A 16,872-nucleotide genomic window follows, 5' to 3' on the forward strand; every position below is an offset into this window, starting at 1 on the left:
TGGAAGTTACCAAAAAACTCCTGCTCTCCAGCATTACTGCTGAACATTGCCAAACAACAGTCCCTGGAGTCTCTGAAAATACATAGGTAGAAACAGTGTTGTAAGGTTCACTTTGTATAGCTGTTTCAGAGTCGTGTTGCTGTGCAATAAAGTTGAACTATTTAAAAAATAAGAGCTGGAATCTGCTTCAGATGCTTAGTGTCTCAATAATGGCCACCTTACATAGTTCCTGATGCAAAAGCCAGTGAATTCAATGGATCAAACCTTTGCTGTAGATGCTTTTAGTAGCTGTGCAATGACTGTGGTCACTAGGTGCAAGTACGTTGTTTCCCCAGCATAACATGTGGGATGTTTGTTCACAGCCCATTTCCCAGTCAGTAAACAAAAAGAAAGTAGTATGTAAGTCTGCTGCTTGTACAGAAATGACTTTTTTGCATTACTTTATTAAGTAGCCAATTCTAAAGAACAGTAAAAAATATGAAAAATGTGCATCATTTGGTGTTCCCTTAAAAAAAAAAAGACTGTTAGCAAAAAATTAAAGTAGTTTAGCCCAATGCACATGCTGTCCATGCAAAAAGTATTTGGAAGTTATAGATACAGTTCCATCTCCTTTACTATAATTTAACAATGTATAGTTACATTAGTATTTCTAGTATGATTTTTCACATTCTTCTCTGTAAACAAGTAAAGTCCACAGTCAATTAATAAAAAGGGCTTAGTAACAAACTAAAGGAATTTTTCCCTGTACAGTAATTACAAATGCAAGATTCTGGAATTTGTTACTACTCACGTGTATATCAGTAGACTGAAACATTAGAAAGACATCTATTAGTATAAAACTATGACTGTGTATTAAGTTTGAGTCTCAGGTAATAAGCAAATAATATAATAAGTTCTAGTTCTACAGACCCTTTCTGTTTCCCAAAGTACTTTCTACTCTTGTAATATCTTAGTATAACAATCATACAGTAACACTACTCCATACGTAGCTGCTCTGCTTGTTATAAACCTTCAAACATTTGTTTTATAATAAACTTACAAATGACATCTAGGTGATGAAAAACAGAAGCTACAAGAGAATTTGGTGCACATGGAAGACCACTTGACAAATATGTAGCTGCTGTTCGCTAAGGGGCTTGTTTCCCCAGAAATTTGTATAATGCGAGTACTTGGCAACAGATTGACTTCTTTCCCCTGTGTGGAAGAACTACTTACAAAGTAGAAGTTACACATTATGTTTCCCAAGGAAAATTAGAAATAAATGGACTTTCCTGTACAGATACCTTTCAGACAGTGGGCACTATATTTCTTTGGAAATGTCTGTAGATTATTAGAGATGCTGATGCTGTATGTGTATTTGTAAGTCACGCCACAGAGTAAGGTTTTGAAGGCTTCAAAACCTAAGTGATCAAAACAAAGTTGGGTGAATGATGTTTTCATTATAAATCTTGAATTCTAGAATTAAAGGGGAGTGGAAATCAAATGGGAAATTCATTTTGCTCTGTTATTTGTTGATTATTCCCACCCCCAGAATCCAGGCTTTATGTGAAGAACCAGACAGCTGTGCTGTGTGGTGCTAATAATTCCCATAAATCACAGGGCTAGACAGGATATGACAAACATCTAATCTGCATAAACATGGGCCATCACCTGGTTTCTAAACCAAGCCTGCAGGTTCTCTGAGAGTCATAGCCTGCCTTTTTAAAAGGTACCCAGTAAGGATTTGAAGATTTTACCCCATCTCTTAAAAAAGTTAAATTAAATCTAGCTGCAAAATTCTTTAGCATTTTCTACATTCGTGGCACCTTTCACTGCACACACGTGGCTGCAGGTGCAGAAGATGGATAGGAAGTGAAATAATACCACATTCAGGGTCTGGGCAGTAGCCTGAGAATTTCATCAAGCCTGGGTTTAAAGCTGCATTGTCTGGACAATTACAGATAAGCAAAACACTGCTTCCTTCCCTTAAAAATCCTGCAAACTGAATCCATGGTATTTGCCCTGTCAAAGGCTGTTAGATTGTTCACAGAATAACCTATTAACCTTATGCCACAGTGTCCGATTTACATAATTAAAATTTTAATAAAAATATCTGTAGTTTAAAGAACAGAAAAGTTCTCTGTATAAATAGTACGGTTTCTGGAAGCTGTGTTCAAGGAGATGACAACAGCTAATGGGGATAGTATTGTAACTGGGCCCTGAATAGATATATATAATGTAGCAGACAGATAATACTTGCTTCCTAGAAAGGTCCAACATGTGACTTTGAACATGCTACACCACTACAAAAGCAGAAAACATTTTAAGTATAAAACAAAATGATCAAATATGCTTTATTTCTGTTCATGGGCGACATTCCAACTCCCTTGATTACTCAGAAGTGACCTTTTTTCCCTTCCAGCTCTTCTCTCTTTGTTCAAGTTCAGCTTCAGTGAAGGCTGCTGGTCCCCAGTTTGTGATTAAATGAGGATTCTTAGAACCTGCAAGACACGGTTCAGCATTTTAAACATACACAGGTAAAATCGCCAATGACTGCATTAGGCTAGGGATAGAATCAGCGTCACTTTGCACACAACTAACTGCTGCATGTTGGTTATGAATTTTTAGATGGACACTGCAGGTTCCTAATGTAGACCAGAACAGCGTATGCTGTTCTTCATTAGACCTCAGGAGAAAGTGAGGGTTAGAAGCAGCTAAGCAGCCTTTGACCCAAGACCAGGAGCTGCAGACTTAAATTCTGAAGTGATCCAGGGCCAAACCTGCTCCCTGCTGCCCCCACAACAGAGGAGCTACAAAGCTATTTTCCTCCCTCCTTCAATGAACACAGGGCATGGAGCCAGCAGAGTTAGGACCGTGCTTGTGAAAGTCAGTCATTTAACATGAGCAAGGAAATGTCTTTGACCATTATAGTTATGGTAGGGTATGTATCTAGGTCACCTATGGAAGCTGGCAACAGAAGTTTTACATTTCAATTATACATACACACACCATAAAGATTTTATCTGTGAAAGATCATAAGGCCATGGCTAACCTAAGAGTTATGGTTGTTCTAATACACACTGTTTGACTGCAGCAAATTCTAATTTCCCCTGGCCTTAAATTCCTGGCACCTTGGTGAACCCCACCTCCCCCAAATACCTTATTTACTCAAATCCAGGACAAAATTTTTTTGCTCCCAGTCACCATTTGGGGGGGTGGAAAAAAACCTCATTAGATTCCAATTCTGACCTGGGGCAAGGAGCAGGGGACAGGGCATGCAGCAGGAGGGACTGCAGAAGAGAAGACAGTGGGGGTAGGGTGCACAGAAGGGACTGTTGTGATGGGGAGGGAAGAGGGCAGGTCACGGAGACGGGAAGGAGGGAGCACGGGAAAGACCGCACAGCCTGTCCTACCCCCATTTCACTGCTTACCTTCGGCTCCAGCTTTAGCCCCTCTGGCACCAACCCAGCCAGGCCAAGAGCTGCTGAATCTGCTTCTGCCTGGCTGGAGGGGGCAGGGCTGCTGCTGACTGCCCCAGAGCTGAAGCCAGAGCCTCCCAGAACAGGTAAGTGAGCACACGGGAAGGGGGCAGGCACTGGGGCTAGGGGACAGACAGACACAGGGGGACAAGGAAGAGTAGGGCAGGCACAGGTAGGGGTGAGTGGGAGACAGGAGGCAAGTGACAAGGGGGCAGGCTCTGGGGGAAAGAGGGGGACAGAGGTGCAGGAAGGCAACAGATGGGGGGTGCACTGGGGAGAGGGACAGGTGGCAGGCACAGGTATGGCATGAACAAGAAACAGGTGGCAGGGAACAAATGGCAAGAGGTAGGGGTCTGGCCCCTTCTCCCTTGCTGTTGCCTTGTGGGGGGGGGGATGAATTTAAGATTGTCACCCCTCCCTCAGTAGTTAGATTCTTGAGATGGGAAATAATAACAAATCTGTCAATTTTCCATGTGCAGAATCTAACAATTTTGGGTCATCTTAAATTTGAAGTCCTCTTGGAATAGGGTAAATATGGTAAATCCTGGCCTTTTCCTTTTCTCATGTAGCCAAAACAACACAAGTCTTCCTCTGACTCAAAGTTGACTCCTTCTCCAGCCAACATCACTGCTTTAACTAGACCAGGATCCAAGACGTCACATAAATCTTAACAGGAAATCTCTTTAGGTTTTCAAAAAAGGTAGAGCCAGATAGCTGCTTCTATAAGCATGCCTCCAAGCATGAGGCCATGTCTGTTTCAATATTTTATCATGACACTAATGTACAGTGCTTTACTTTAGAGCAATGTGAAACTGCGCTATAGTCTTTGTTCTCAAAAGCCATTGGTGGGGGTTGAGCAAGAGCTTTCAGTTTCTGCATGACTGTGTGGAGTCTGCAAAACCACAGCCACCATGCTCAAAAACAGTGTACTCAGATCACCAGGCTGCTCAGTGGCAATTGTTACAGTGGAAAAGGTCATCCCAGATAAGTAAGCCATAGCTTCAAGCACTGTCTTAGACATATCAATGACAAGGGCTCTCTTAATCTAAGTTTTCTATAGTGGTAACCCACCTGGTTCTATTAATCGAATCAATCCCTCGTGATGAGCTACTTTATCTTTCCAGCTCTTGGTGTTGTTGGCTGCCATTTCCAACTTCTTTTTAACTCCCTGAAACAAAGATCCAGCACTCTTAAAAACAAGAAATTTGCCTTATTTCAAATACAAGTGTGAACACACCCTCCCCAATGGATACAGGTGTGAACACACCCTCTCCCTCCCCTGACACTGAAGCCATCCCACAAAAGCCAGCAAGCATCCTTTGTTCATAGTTCAGGCAGGAACACCTAGGTTCATGAAGTAATTTGATCGGTTGTTAAAAGAACTAATGATGTATTTCAGCATAAGCTATTATGTTGACAGAGGAGATCAAGTTCATGTTTTCTGCATTGGTTGAAGGCTGGTTGTTCCCCATGCAGATTGAAATCCTCATTTCCATCTCAAAATAAGTTGATGTTTTCTGGTGAAGCTAAGACTCAGACTCAAGCTTCATGAATGGAGCAGTGGTTTCTAAGCTGATCTCCTGCTACCATCATGACCACAAGCAGAGCAGCTTAAGCATCTTGGGCCACACCCAGACAAGCACAGCCATGCAGCGCCATATACCACACGTTCAGTTGTTCTCTGTCCTGCAAAGGAGCAGCACAGAAGGTTCTTTGACCCCTGGATATCCAGGGGTCAAAAAAACCCACGGAGAAAAAAGGGGAACAGTGCACACACAGGCAGCATGCGCTGCTCAAAAGTGGAGCTGGGCCACCCGAAGCCACACTGTGGCTGCCAGCTCAGTGCTGGCCCCAGCCTCTTCTACCATGCCCAGGGTAACTTGCCAGAGCGTGAGTGGCATGGGTCTTCCCCGTGGACAAGCAGTGGTGGCGCAAGGTGCACCACTGCTAATTGTCCCTGGGGAACCAAACATCCACACCACATGTGGACACAGCCTTGGAGTTCATATTTTTAAGGGCATTAGCAAAAGACGCAAAATTGCAAGCACCAGAATGTCTTTCCACTGCAGTCCTGGGACATACATTTCTTGGACTGAATAAAGTATTTTTTTCCAAATACCAGCAAGGCTTCCAATTAACACCACCTGTTCTAATGTTAAAAGAACACTTGTTCACTGGAACCTGGATTGAGATGAGACACGTTTCAGTATATGCCCAGAATTCCCTGACCTAGGTTCAGCTCCCTGTTTCTCCCAAAGACCTTCTATATGATCTTGAGTAAAGGTCACTGGATTCAAACAGGGATGAATGAATTTTCAAAAGGTCTATTATGCCCATTACCAGCCCTTGGCTTTCTTTTAATTCAGCTATCAATGAATACGTGGCATAAGCATCAGAAACACTGCTGAGACATGCAGTCTCTCACCTCATATTGTTCAAGTGCTTGCTTCCTTTCCAGTTCCAGCTGTTCCAGTTGTTGCATAGCAACTTGAAGAGCACGTTCTTTGATGATCCTCTGGTTCTCTAGCTCTTGCTTCTCCGCTTCTGTCATCTGAATGGTTTGTTGCTGCTGCAAGTGCCATTCTTCTAGTTCGGCTCTTTTTCTTGACTCTTCCTCCAATAACCTACAGAGGGGATAGTGATGACAGCTTCTCTTGGTTGGAAAATTCAGCCTATATGTAAGCAGGGCTAGCAAAAAAATTCCTGGAGAGTAACTTTGGAAGACAGGGCTCTTTTCCAAAACTGCAAATGTACACAGGTGGATTCATGAGTTTATGATCTCACCATTGGAAAGTACTGTTGGAGTTGTTTCAGCCTGCTGTGTATGCAGTCTTGAAAAACCACATGAAAAGGCAGGCATGCAAACAAACAGTTACACTTGTCACTTAATAGGAGAACTGCTATCCACAGCAGAATATGAAGATACAGCAGGAAGTGAAAGTCAGCAGCATTAAATTAAACTGGGATAAAATACAAGCAGATATGGCAAGCAGGTAATCATTAATTTCCAAAGCCTGTTTTCAGAAATGGTAACATACTCTAGGTGTCCATCTTGATACAATAAAGTGGCCCTGTTTCCTGAAAACACTGAGCATCCACACAAATATTAAAGTCTCTCATCTCTGAAATGCAGACAGCTGTATTTCTATATTTGTATTTGAGAGGTATCACCCAGATAGTCTTTGGCATCTTATTAAAGTGGATGTCTATTAATTACTGTGCATCTGTAAACCTCCCTCTGCAGAAGGGCTGGGGCCTAGCCTAAGCACCATCTGGCCATCTGAAAAGCGTGAGATTGGACCTACCCAACCTGCAGGCCCAACAAATTGGCAGGTCCTCCTGGGCTTACATCATTGCCTTTTGGCAGTGAGCAGGTGGGGATGGAGGGTTTGTCTTTTACTATTGGGTTATGCTTCTTGGGGGTGAAGAAGAGTTAGGGGGAGAGAGGAGTAACTGCCACAGTGCTTCTGTAAGAGAGGAGGTGTCTATGGAGAGGACTTTGAGAGATGTTGGGGGACCTCTCCTGCTCCCCTGGGGTCAAGGCAGGGCAGGGTGGAGGGTTAGAAGAGGTTTCTTGTAACTGGATGTTGAGCACATGGCTGGAATTGGCAGAAGGGTTTAGGATCATAGGAAAGGGCTGGAAGGGACTTCACAAGGTCACCTAGTCCAGCCTGCTGCTCAGGGCAGGATTATCCCTGACTAAACCATCTTGCCAAATATCCATCTAATCTCCATTTGAAAGTTTCCAAGCATGGAGAGTGCACAACTTCTCTGGGTAGCCTGTTCCAATCCTGACTGCTCTCAGAGTTGGAACGTTCCTCATCTCTGGCCTAAATTTCCTGTTGCAGTTTGAGGCCATGGCTCCTAGTCCTGTCCCCTACAGCCACAGATAAAAGCCCATCTCCATCCTCTCTATATTCACCCTTGAGGTATTTGAAGACTGTTATCATATCCCCCCTCAGTTTTGTCTTCTCCATGATAAATAACCCTAGTTCTTTCAGCCTTTCCTCATAAAAGTTATCTCCTGGGCCCCTGGCCATCTTTGTTGCCCCGCACTGGATTCTTTCCAAACAGTCCACGTCTTTCTTGAAGTGCGGTGCCCAAAACTGGACACACTACTCCAGGTGAGGCCTCACCAGAGCTGAATAGAGCAGAAGAATCACTTCCCTTGATTTGCCAGTGACACTCCTGGTAATACAACCCAGGATGCTGTTGGCTTGTGGTGGAGAGGAAGGTTGGTCAAGGAGGCATTGTTTTGGGGAAGTGGGAATTCCCAGGTTTGGGGGAAGTGCTTGGGTAAACTTCCTCGGGGTTGTTTGTTTCTAGTTAATGTTCTGAGCCATTTGGATAGGCTGGGATATCAATCTAATAAACCAACAAACTCCTGCTACATAGTATCCAGGGGACTCCCACAGATACTGACACCCCAGGCCCCAAACCCTACCTCTCCCTGGCCCTCCCCACAAGAGAATTGGTTTATTTCTTCTGTGACCTGTAAGATTAAAATCAGACCTGGCTTGAAGCTTCCTTACAGTCTCTTCATCTTGACGTGCCTGTTTCTCATCTTCCAAAGCTCCCTGTAGCTGTTTATACATTTCTTCCAGTTCACGCACTCTCTGCAAATACTGTTCCAGTTCAGATGATTTCTGAGCAACCTTCTCTTCCATTTGCTGTCTTACCTGGCAGTATAAAGGATAGATGAAGAGAACACATCATCCCTATATGTGCCTGTACACTGATTACTAAAGAGCAATTTGACTTCAGTTCAGTCAAAATGTTGTGCAAGTGGATACTTTTATGATGGTTTATACCTGTTTCAGTGCAGTCTGGTTCATGCCAGTCAATGTATAGATGCTGCTAAACTGCCAGAACCAGCTTTAAAATAAATAGAGTGTTCAGACACAAAAGTTAAAGCCTTTTAACTGGGCGGATTCAATTAGACAAACCCTTACTAAGTGCTGGTAAGTTTTACAATTATATATCTAAAATGATGGGGAGAAGCGGTAACTGTGACAAGGGTAAAGTTTGGAAAAGCAGATGAGGAACAAGGGCAGCAGGAGAGAAGCAAGCAAGGAGTAAGTTAGAGAGACACAAAAGTAAAGACAGAAACCAGGGGAAAGGCAGAGGCAAAAGGTGACTCTTGATGACTCAGTCGGTCTCTGCTCCTCTTTTTAATTTCTAGCCAGAGCAGGGGGTCCAGGAAAGCTGATAGAACAATTCTACACTCTATTCTACACTACAGGTTTTTACTGACAGAATAGACCTACATGTCTGAATACAACAACTCTGTAGCATAGACAAGCCAAGCCTTATGTTAAAGGTTTTCTACTTAGTTTCCTGTACTCTCCATATGTGCCAGGCATGGCAAGAATCTAGTAGCTCTAGAGTAACTCAGGAGTAGAAAGTACCAGTAGGGGAAAGTCCCTTCATACCAAAGCCAGGATAAGAGGGCATGGGAGGGAACAACAGAAGCCAAAGTAAGAGATGGTTGCTACCTCCCCAGCCAAGCCAAATCTCTCTTGGAGTGTAAGTGCACAAAGGAATAAAACCCAGGCCTCCCATGGGCATAGTACAGTCAGTATGTCACCAGTTCAGCATGCTAACTTCAGATGCCTATACATGAATTCAGAGGCTGCTCCAATGCACTGTAATTACAGCAGGTTGGAGCAGATTCAATTAATCATTAATTAATGGTAATTACCATGCTCCAGCCAGCCTCCATGTCTCATGTATCAGCATCCGCCTGCTTCAAAAGGGCAGCAGAGGTGCTTTATCCAAAGTGACAGCTAGGGTCTTTTATTGTCAGTAACTAACTTGTAATATAACATTTAAGATAACACTAAGACCCTGAACAATTATAAAATTAATCCTTTTAGTTAGTAAACAGATCCTGGGCTTTCCAATTCCAGGTTGTAAGGCCATACCACTAGGTATGTTGCTTCCTGAGTTTAACATGTGCTACATACGCTCAACATTTTTCAGCAATTGGGTTTTCAAAACAAGAGGCACGGGAGTCCAGAGAGCCGAGTCCAATCCCCAGCTCTGCCATTAATGGATTTTGTGATCTTGGACAAGTCGCTTAACCCACTCTTCTCTTCTCAATCCTTGTAAAGTACTTGGAAAACTTAGGTTGCAATTAAAAGAAAACTGCAACAAAAGAGTTAAGAGCTACTATTTTCATAAGCAACAGAGTTGCAAAGCTTGTAATAATTTTAATATGATGAATTTTAAGAGTGAAAGAATCAAATTAAACTTAAAATCATGAAGAAATCCCCCCTAAGTCTCTCTCCCTTTGGCACTGATATGCCAACCAGGTTAAAATCAAGATGGCCCTGTAATCCTGGAGAGGGACATTTTTTAATATCAACACAGCATGAGAATACTGTATGTCCATGTTTGTACACTCCCAATTAGAAACTGATTACGAAGTGCCCACAAGCAAAGTCATAAGCAAAAGCTCAGCTTATTAGATACCAGAACAAAGAGTTTTTCTGCAATCACAAACTTACCATTTTCTCTCGCTCAAGTTCTGAACTGAATCGGTCCTGCAATTCCATTTGAGTCTGAAGACGTTTTTTCTCCTCTTCTGAAGCCCGAGCAGCTGCTTCTTCAAGTTGCTGTACAAAGAAGGAGCTCTTGTTCAATGACCTTAGCAGGTAAACATTTTAGTTTTTACTGTACAAAAAGTGAATTTGTTAAAGCTGGAAGTGTTTCTGAGAAAGGAAACTTGTAAAGCAGCTCTGCTTCAAAAAAAACTTGCAACTTTGTCTCTCTCTCCCCCCCTCATTTGGGCCAGAAAGACCCTTTAAAATTTAGAAATGAAAAGTCAGTTTTAATGCAAACAAATGATAAATGGTCAGAATAATAATAAAAAAAATGATTATCAACAGACTTAATATCGACATTTTTCTATAGGTTTTCAGTTTGAAAATGTTTTCTAAGAATAACTTTTCTTCTAATTTGGTATGGGAAAATTTTTCTAAACCTCAACTTGATAGAAAAACCATTTCCCTCCCTGCCTTCAAGAAATTCAAACAATAGAGAATATGTGTAAAGAGGTAGGATTTATTTATTTATTTATTAAGTGGCAGTAATTCAACATCAGAAAACAAGTAATTCTCATAGTCAAACTATTAAACACTGACTGTCTCAATTAGACTTTGTTCCATTAATGGTGCGGTAATCATATGTAAATTATTCATAAGAATAGCTAAGATTGGAGCCAATTATTAGTACCTGACATAATAAAGGAAATTATTATACCAGAGGGGCATGGTCATAGCAAAGGCCTGGGAAACAGACACTGGAATCTAGTATTGAGTCTGGCACTGGTACCCTCCACAGTCTCTGGAGAGTCAGCATGTCTCTGTACCTTCACTCCACAATGAAGGCAACATCCCTTTCTCTTTTCACAGAAAGAGTTGGGAGCCTTAGCATTTGTGTGAAATTTCTGACCGATTCTCATAGGCCATGTTTAACTTTCAAAGCATTCTACAATTTCCTTTCCAAACAAAAATAATTCCTTCACAATGTCATCTCTGCAAAGAAATCCATACACAGTTTTAGGAATGACCATTGTGGAAAGTGTTTTTTAATGCAATATTTTAGGCTGGGATATTTAACCAAGCCTAAGTGCAAGTTTCCTACTCCCCATCAGCTCTCTGGGAGAGATGGGAAACTTTCTTGCTCCTTTCTGACACTCAAAACTAGGCTATGCCTGTATGAGCTGGCCGTTAGCTAACAGAAATGATGAATGCTGACCAATATGAAGGCAAAAAGGGAGAAAAGGAGGACTCTTAGATTGCTTAAGAAATTTTACAAATCACCTAACTAATATTTGACCACAGCTATTTAAAATACCTGCTCCCACCATTCTTAATATAATGGGACAAAACACAACCAATGTGAACATAAGAGCCAAACACATCAGCAGCTTTATAACACTGGAATCTGAGAGCCCCTATCCTCGTAGTGATGCCATATGAGCTGAGCCATGCATTTTTATAGCACCTGCAGGCATCAAGGAAGATCCCAGTCAAGGCAGAACCAACTGCTGCTTGGGACCTAGTTGGTGCTAGAGACTGATGACTAATACATTTTTACCCTGAATTCATGTCAGAAAAAACCCTCTCCTGGCCTTTGAATAGGAACTTTATAAATCAGGTTTCAAAGAGGAGGAGGAGGTCTTCAGTGTGCTCAAACTTCAACTCACCTCTGAGGAGAAGACACATGATCTATGCATCACTTAAAGCAGCGATAGCATGCATGCCACAAGTGGCATGGACAGCCTGTGTGTTGGCATGTGGCAGATCTGGGAGGGGACAGGAAGCACATAGAGTAGGGAACAGAAAGCTGAGCAGAAGATCAGGCAGAGAAAGGGGATCAGAGTGGAAAATCAGTAAGGGTGAGGGGTTTAATGTGTGACACATATGCTAAAAAGGTTGCCCTCCACCCCCACTGACTTAAAGAATGCAAGGGCCTTGTACATGGCCTCTCTATGGGGTGAATTTTACCCTTTCAAGAGATTAAGAGGAATCTCAGAATTTCGTTAAATTGATCATTACCAACACATACAAAGGTTTGGACTACAGTATTTTCAGAGTACACTTGAGTTGCCCTGTGTGCTGCTGGCTCACAGCCAGGTGCAGCCTGAGCTCCAAACTTCCCAGCATTACTCAGTTTCCAGGACTGCTTATGTAGCCTATTTCCCTTAAGTATGTTTTCTGAACTAGTCAAGAACTCCTAATTCTTCCATCAAAAATGCCCCATACTTTTAGTTCGTGAAAGTGCAGCAGCCAGTTTGTTCATAGTGCCACTCTTTAGTTTTAAGGAATTACTACCTGAATGGTGCTACTTGGCTCAGATCTCTTTGGTTGACTCACTGCCACCTCTGTGTCCATTACCATTCACCAAACAATGTACTACTGCCGGGAGAACAATCCAGCATTTCTTCCTCCCTTTCACTTCCCATCACCTTTTCCTTAAAGTATCACACGCACCCCCACATGCCCCCACAAATATCAGACCTGTGATAAAATTGGGAGTTATAACACTCCTGTTCCACACAACACACCACAAGCTTAAATTTTAAAACACACTGCCCGTCCTGATTAGTCACGTGCTGAAAGTTAATTGTGGGTATACTTGCAAGACAACAGCCTAAGACTGCATGTCAGCACTGGACACAAAGTGTGCAAGTCACTGCCGTTAAACTTTATGTCCAGTTACTCTAGGTTACTTCATAACTGGATCTGATCTTAAATGTATTATAATCCATTTTCCATTTATGAGGTGCCCAAGATAAAAAGGCAGAAGTGTTCTCAATGGAAGTGCAAAATCAACTGCATTGAGACAGTTATGAAGAAAGAACTTCTGCTTTTCATGTCATGTAGCTAAAGAACATGAGTTTTAATAGCCTGCAAGGACAGCAGGGGAAAGTGCATGCTTCCTTTCTAAAGATGCACCAACAGAGATCTTTGGGACCAATACCAATATCCGATTTTTAAGGAGGTATATTGGCCGATACCAATCCGATGTCTGATATAGCATGGACAGCTGCCTCCAGCTGGTAAATCTGTTGTGGTGGAAGGAGAGTGGGGAGAGAAGTGGCATGGGGGGGCAGATCAACCCCCCCTGCGGTGAGGAAGGGGGCAGGGGCAGGGCACAGGACAGAGGCATGGCTTGTTGGGAGGGGTGGCTCCCACTGCTGCTGGAGCCCTGGGAAGGCATGGGGACGGGAAGGGCATGTGCTCCCAGATCTGCATAGGCCAAGTGAGTGGGCTGCAGCTGTGGACTGGGGCCGGGCTCTTCTCGCCAGGGGTAGGCTCAGAGCGGGGCCTATGGAGGGGGCTGCAGCCACCCCACATTTCACCATAGCTCCCTCCCAGCACCGCCACTGCTGCACACCTAGCACAGACCTGGCTCTTCCTGGCTCAACCCCTGCCTCCCCCCATGTGCCAGGAAAAGCCAGGCCTATGTCAGGTGCATGGCTGCGGCACTGGGAGGGTGCTGCCCCCGCACCGATGAGCTGTGCCCTCTCTCCCGTGCCCCACGTGGGGGAAGCTGAGGGTTGGGCTGGGGCTGCGCCAGGCATGCGGTGGCAGTGCTGGGAGGGAGCTATGGTGAAATCTGGGGTGGCAGCAGCCTCCTCCACAGGCCCCGCTCTGAGTCCAGCCCCTGGTGAGAACAGCCTGGCTCCAGCCTACAGCTGCAGCCTGCCCGCTTGCCCCATGCAGATCCAGGGGTACCCCCATCCCTCCCCTGGTGTCCTCCCAGGGTGCAAGCAGTAGCCGGAGCCGCCCCCCCAGATAAGCTGCACCTCCATCCCGCATCCCACCCTGCCCTAGCTGAGCAGCACCTGCCGCCTCCCTCTCTCACCACGGGGGCCTTGATCTGCTGCCCCGCCCCAGCCTCTTTCCTCCCCTTCCACCACAACAGACTTACCAGCTGGAGGTTGCTCTCCATGCTGCTGACCTCTGCTCTTTGCTGCCTGAGTGCTGTGCTGCACCTGCGCACATGCACTGGCATTTATCAGCCAAATTATCAGCCCCATCGGGCCAATTTCCAACATAGCCAATTTTCTTTATATCGGTACTGATCCAATATCGGACCAATGTATCATTGCACCTCTGTTCCTTTCACGTGCTGTATGTCACGAAATGTAAACAGTGTATATAATCAGCACTATAAAGAGCATGTGTACTGTAAGACGGTATGACCAGGGAAAGAAAAGAAGTCAACAAAATGAACAACATAAAAAGAAAAACAGAGCAGAAGACACAGGCCAAAGAGCCTTCTGAATGTGTTTAATGCTACTGAGGACTCAATGATTCATTTTATTTGATAAATGCAGATCATCAGAAAGAATGCCAATAACATCCCCCTCCCCTCCCTGACTCTGCCTTCCCCCCTGCCCTCGCCTCTGGCCATGTCCCTTTAGTCTTTGCACACCACTTTTCAAGAGAAAACTACATTTTAATTCTTTCTAGAGCCTTAAAAGAATAATTTTGTTATTCAGCTGACTTCTCAGAGAGGAAAAAGGTTATAACTATTTTAGATACAATATATCACAATTTTAAGATATGCAGTCAGAATCTTTAGGGCTTAAAAGGAAAGTACTGTGTACAATTAATTTCCGTTCTGCATTGGGATAAAACACATGTCTAGCACGCTAGTTCCCAAGACAAATCAGACTGTAGGCCTGTTGCTGATCCAGAAATGGCAAGTGTGATGTTAGGAAAGAAATTTCAATTTTATAAGCAAAATGAGAATACATTTATCTGGCTATTTCTTCCCCTAATGATTAGAAATGGTAGCTGTCTTCACTGTACAACACAGGGAGATTGGTGTAAGACTCTGGTGTTGCTTGTTAACAGGAAGAACTATATGTAGCAGCTGAGACACAGGGTTGGCAGTACTATGGATAAAAATGGTCTATTTTTTTTTAAGTTCAACAGACACTTAATTAAAAAATGTGGTTAGTCAATAAAAGCTTGATTGGCAGTTACTTTCTTGATGAATAACGCCACCCCTCCACTTGAAAATAGAACAGAATGGATATTTTAATGTTCACAAAACCTCTCATTGGAGCTACCACACAGATGAAGACCTCTCTTGCATCCAAAGTTGATTGGGATATTTAATCTGCTGTTATAGTGAACAGGAATGGCAGATGTGTAGTGCTCATTAGGGCTGTTTATAGAACCATCTGCCAATTAGTCTTAATCTAAACTTAACTTCTTTGAAGAGTTCTGAAGACTTATTTATCTACTTATAAACTTTCTGCCAATGCCAGTTCTTTTGTTTTCTGAACTTGGTTCTGCAGTATGTATCCAAATTTGATCCAAGTTTGATTATAAACAAACTGCACTCCAAGCACTGCATGTTCATCTCAACTATAAATGCCTAAACTGCTCCAACAGAACTATACACATGCACACAAATATTTTGCAACATGTTTCAAGGGGTGTTTGTCAGGGGTGGATCTGGCAGTGGTGCAGTTGCACCCCCCTTTTGATTCCTGATCCACTCAAACTCTAAAACCAACTGCCTGAGAGGGGCAGCAGCATTTCTATTTGGGCAGTGCTGAAAGAGTCAATTGATAGCCTGGTTCATTATCCTCTCCCTGATTTCTGCTAATCTCTCCCCACTTCATAGGTGTTAACCCTATCCCAAAGGTATCAAATATATGGCTTGCAAGCCAGATCCAGCCTGTGGAGCTGCATTATTTGTCTTCTGGCGCTGCCCATGGGCCTCAGAGAGACCCGCAGACAGCATGTGGGACATGCTGGATGGCCCTGTGTGCTGTATGGAGCACTCATTCTAGCTTAAGAACCAGAGTGGCTGCCGTAAACAGCACAACCCCGGAGTCACTATGTGCCATTCCAGGGCTGTGCTGCATGCAGTGGATACTCTGGAGCTTGGGGGCCATAGTACACAGCCCAGCACGGGTGACAGCTCTGGAACCAAGCTGCATAGCCCAGTGGCTCATGAGCTGTCCCCATACCACTTGCCTGGTCCCTGGAACCAAATGAGTTTGACATCCCTACTCTATCTTTTTAAATGTTCTTGATGTTCCGCTATTCAAACTACGCTTTCTTCTGCAATTTTGTTGTCTGTCAGCCAGTTGTTGTAATGTGTGTCTTCCATTTCACAGCCCTGCAGAGTGTTTTTAGCTCTAGTCTTAACCCTAACTCAGGTGTAGAAATGGCTGACAATAAAATACTGGAGGTATGGTCAAGATGCTCAAGAAGGCCAGATTTTGTTTTATGAACCTCAATAAGAGATGTACATTTAACTATAATGACTAATGACACAGTAGCTTTTGGCTATTTTGACTATTTTTTGCCTTGTTTGTGGAGTTTTTTAAAACTTCATATACAAATCTAGCAAAATAGTGTACATTTCAATATTTGCTTTGATCTTAAACTGAACAATATACTGCTAACCCCCTAGCATGCAAGATTCTAGTTTCTCTCTAACTGGAGAAAAATGTGCATTATGTTATACATGATGACATGCCACACTATCTGCACCTCCCTTTTCAAAATCCTGGATCCATTCATGGTCTTTGTACATATGGTTGTAAGTTACACAGTGGGACAGGGTTTTCCTCTCAGTCCATGATACCTCACATTCTGTGATTTTTGTAATCCAGTAAAACTAAGAAAATCCCAGTGGAAATGGTGAAAGTGTCTAGTTCCTCCTGGTTCCTAAAGGGGCCTAAAGCTATACCCAGGGCATGAAGCTGCTCTACAAAGATCACTGGGATGTCCCTTATATTGAGATGACACAGGCTTTACGACCACCCTCTTTGGGAGGCAAGGGCAAAGCTAAACCATCTATTAAAACAGCCTCTAGAAAACTGTTGTAGCAATTACTACCATTGAGGCCTGGTTTAGTCCCCACCCAATTC

General features: G+C 43.4%; 1 protein-coding gene across 1 annotated transcript in view; it reads right to left on the reverse strand.

Annotated features, from left to right (window-relative positions):
* Nucleotides 1-423: 423 nt before the first annotated feature.
* SWAP70 (SWAP switching B-cell complex subunit 70) overlaps nt 424-16,872 on the reverse strand; it is a gene marked incomplete at its 5' end in the record, with an annotated part of 76,412 nt that continues 59,963 nt past the window's right edge. The window contains 5 exons of the mRNA XM_019519971.1: nt 424-2,480; nt 4,530-4,626; nt 5,884-6,082; nt 7,971-8,137; nt 9,968-10,075. Coding sequence (XP_019375516.1) covers nt 2,371-2,480; nt 4,530-4,626; nt 5,884-6,082; nt 7,971-8,137; nt 9,968-10,075 — 681 coding nt within the window. The remainder of the gene's footprint in view (nt 2,481-4,529; nt 4,627-5,883; nt 6,083-7,970; nt 8,138-9,967; nt 10,076-16,872) is intronic.

The sequence above is a fragment of the Gavialis gangeticus genome, unplaced genomic scaffold (assembly GCF_001723915.1).
Source record: "Gavialis gangeticus isolate Ggan-Ray unplaced genomic scaffold, GavGan_comp1, whole genome shotgun sequence".
NCBI classification, from domain to species: Eukaryota; Metazoa; Chordata; order Crocodylia; family Gavialidae; genus Gavialis; species Gavialis gangeticus.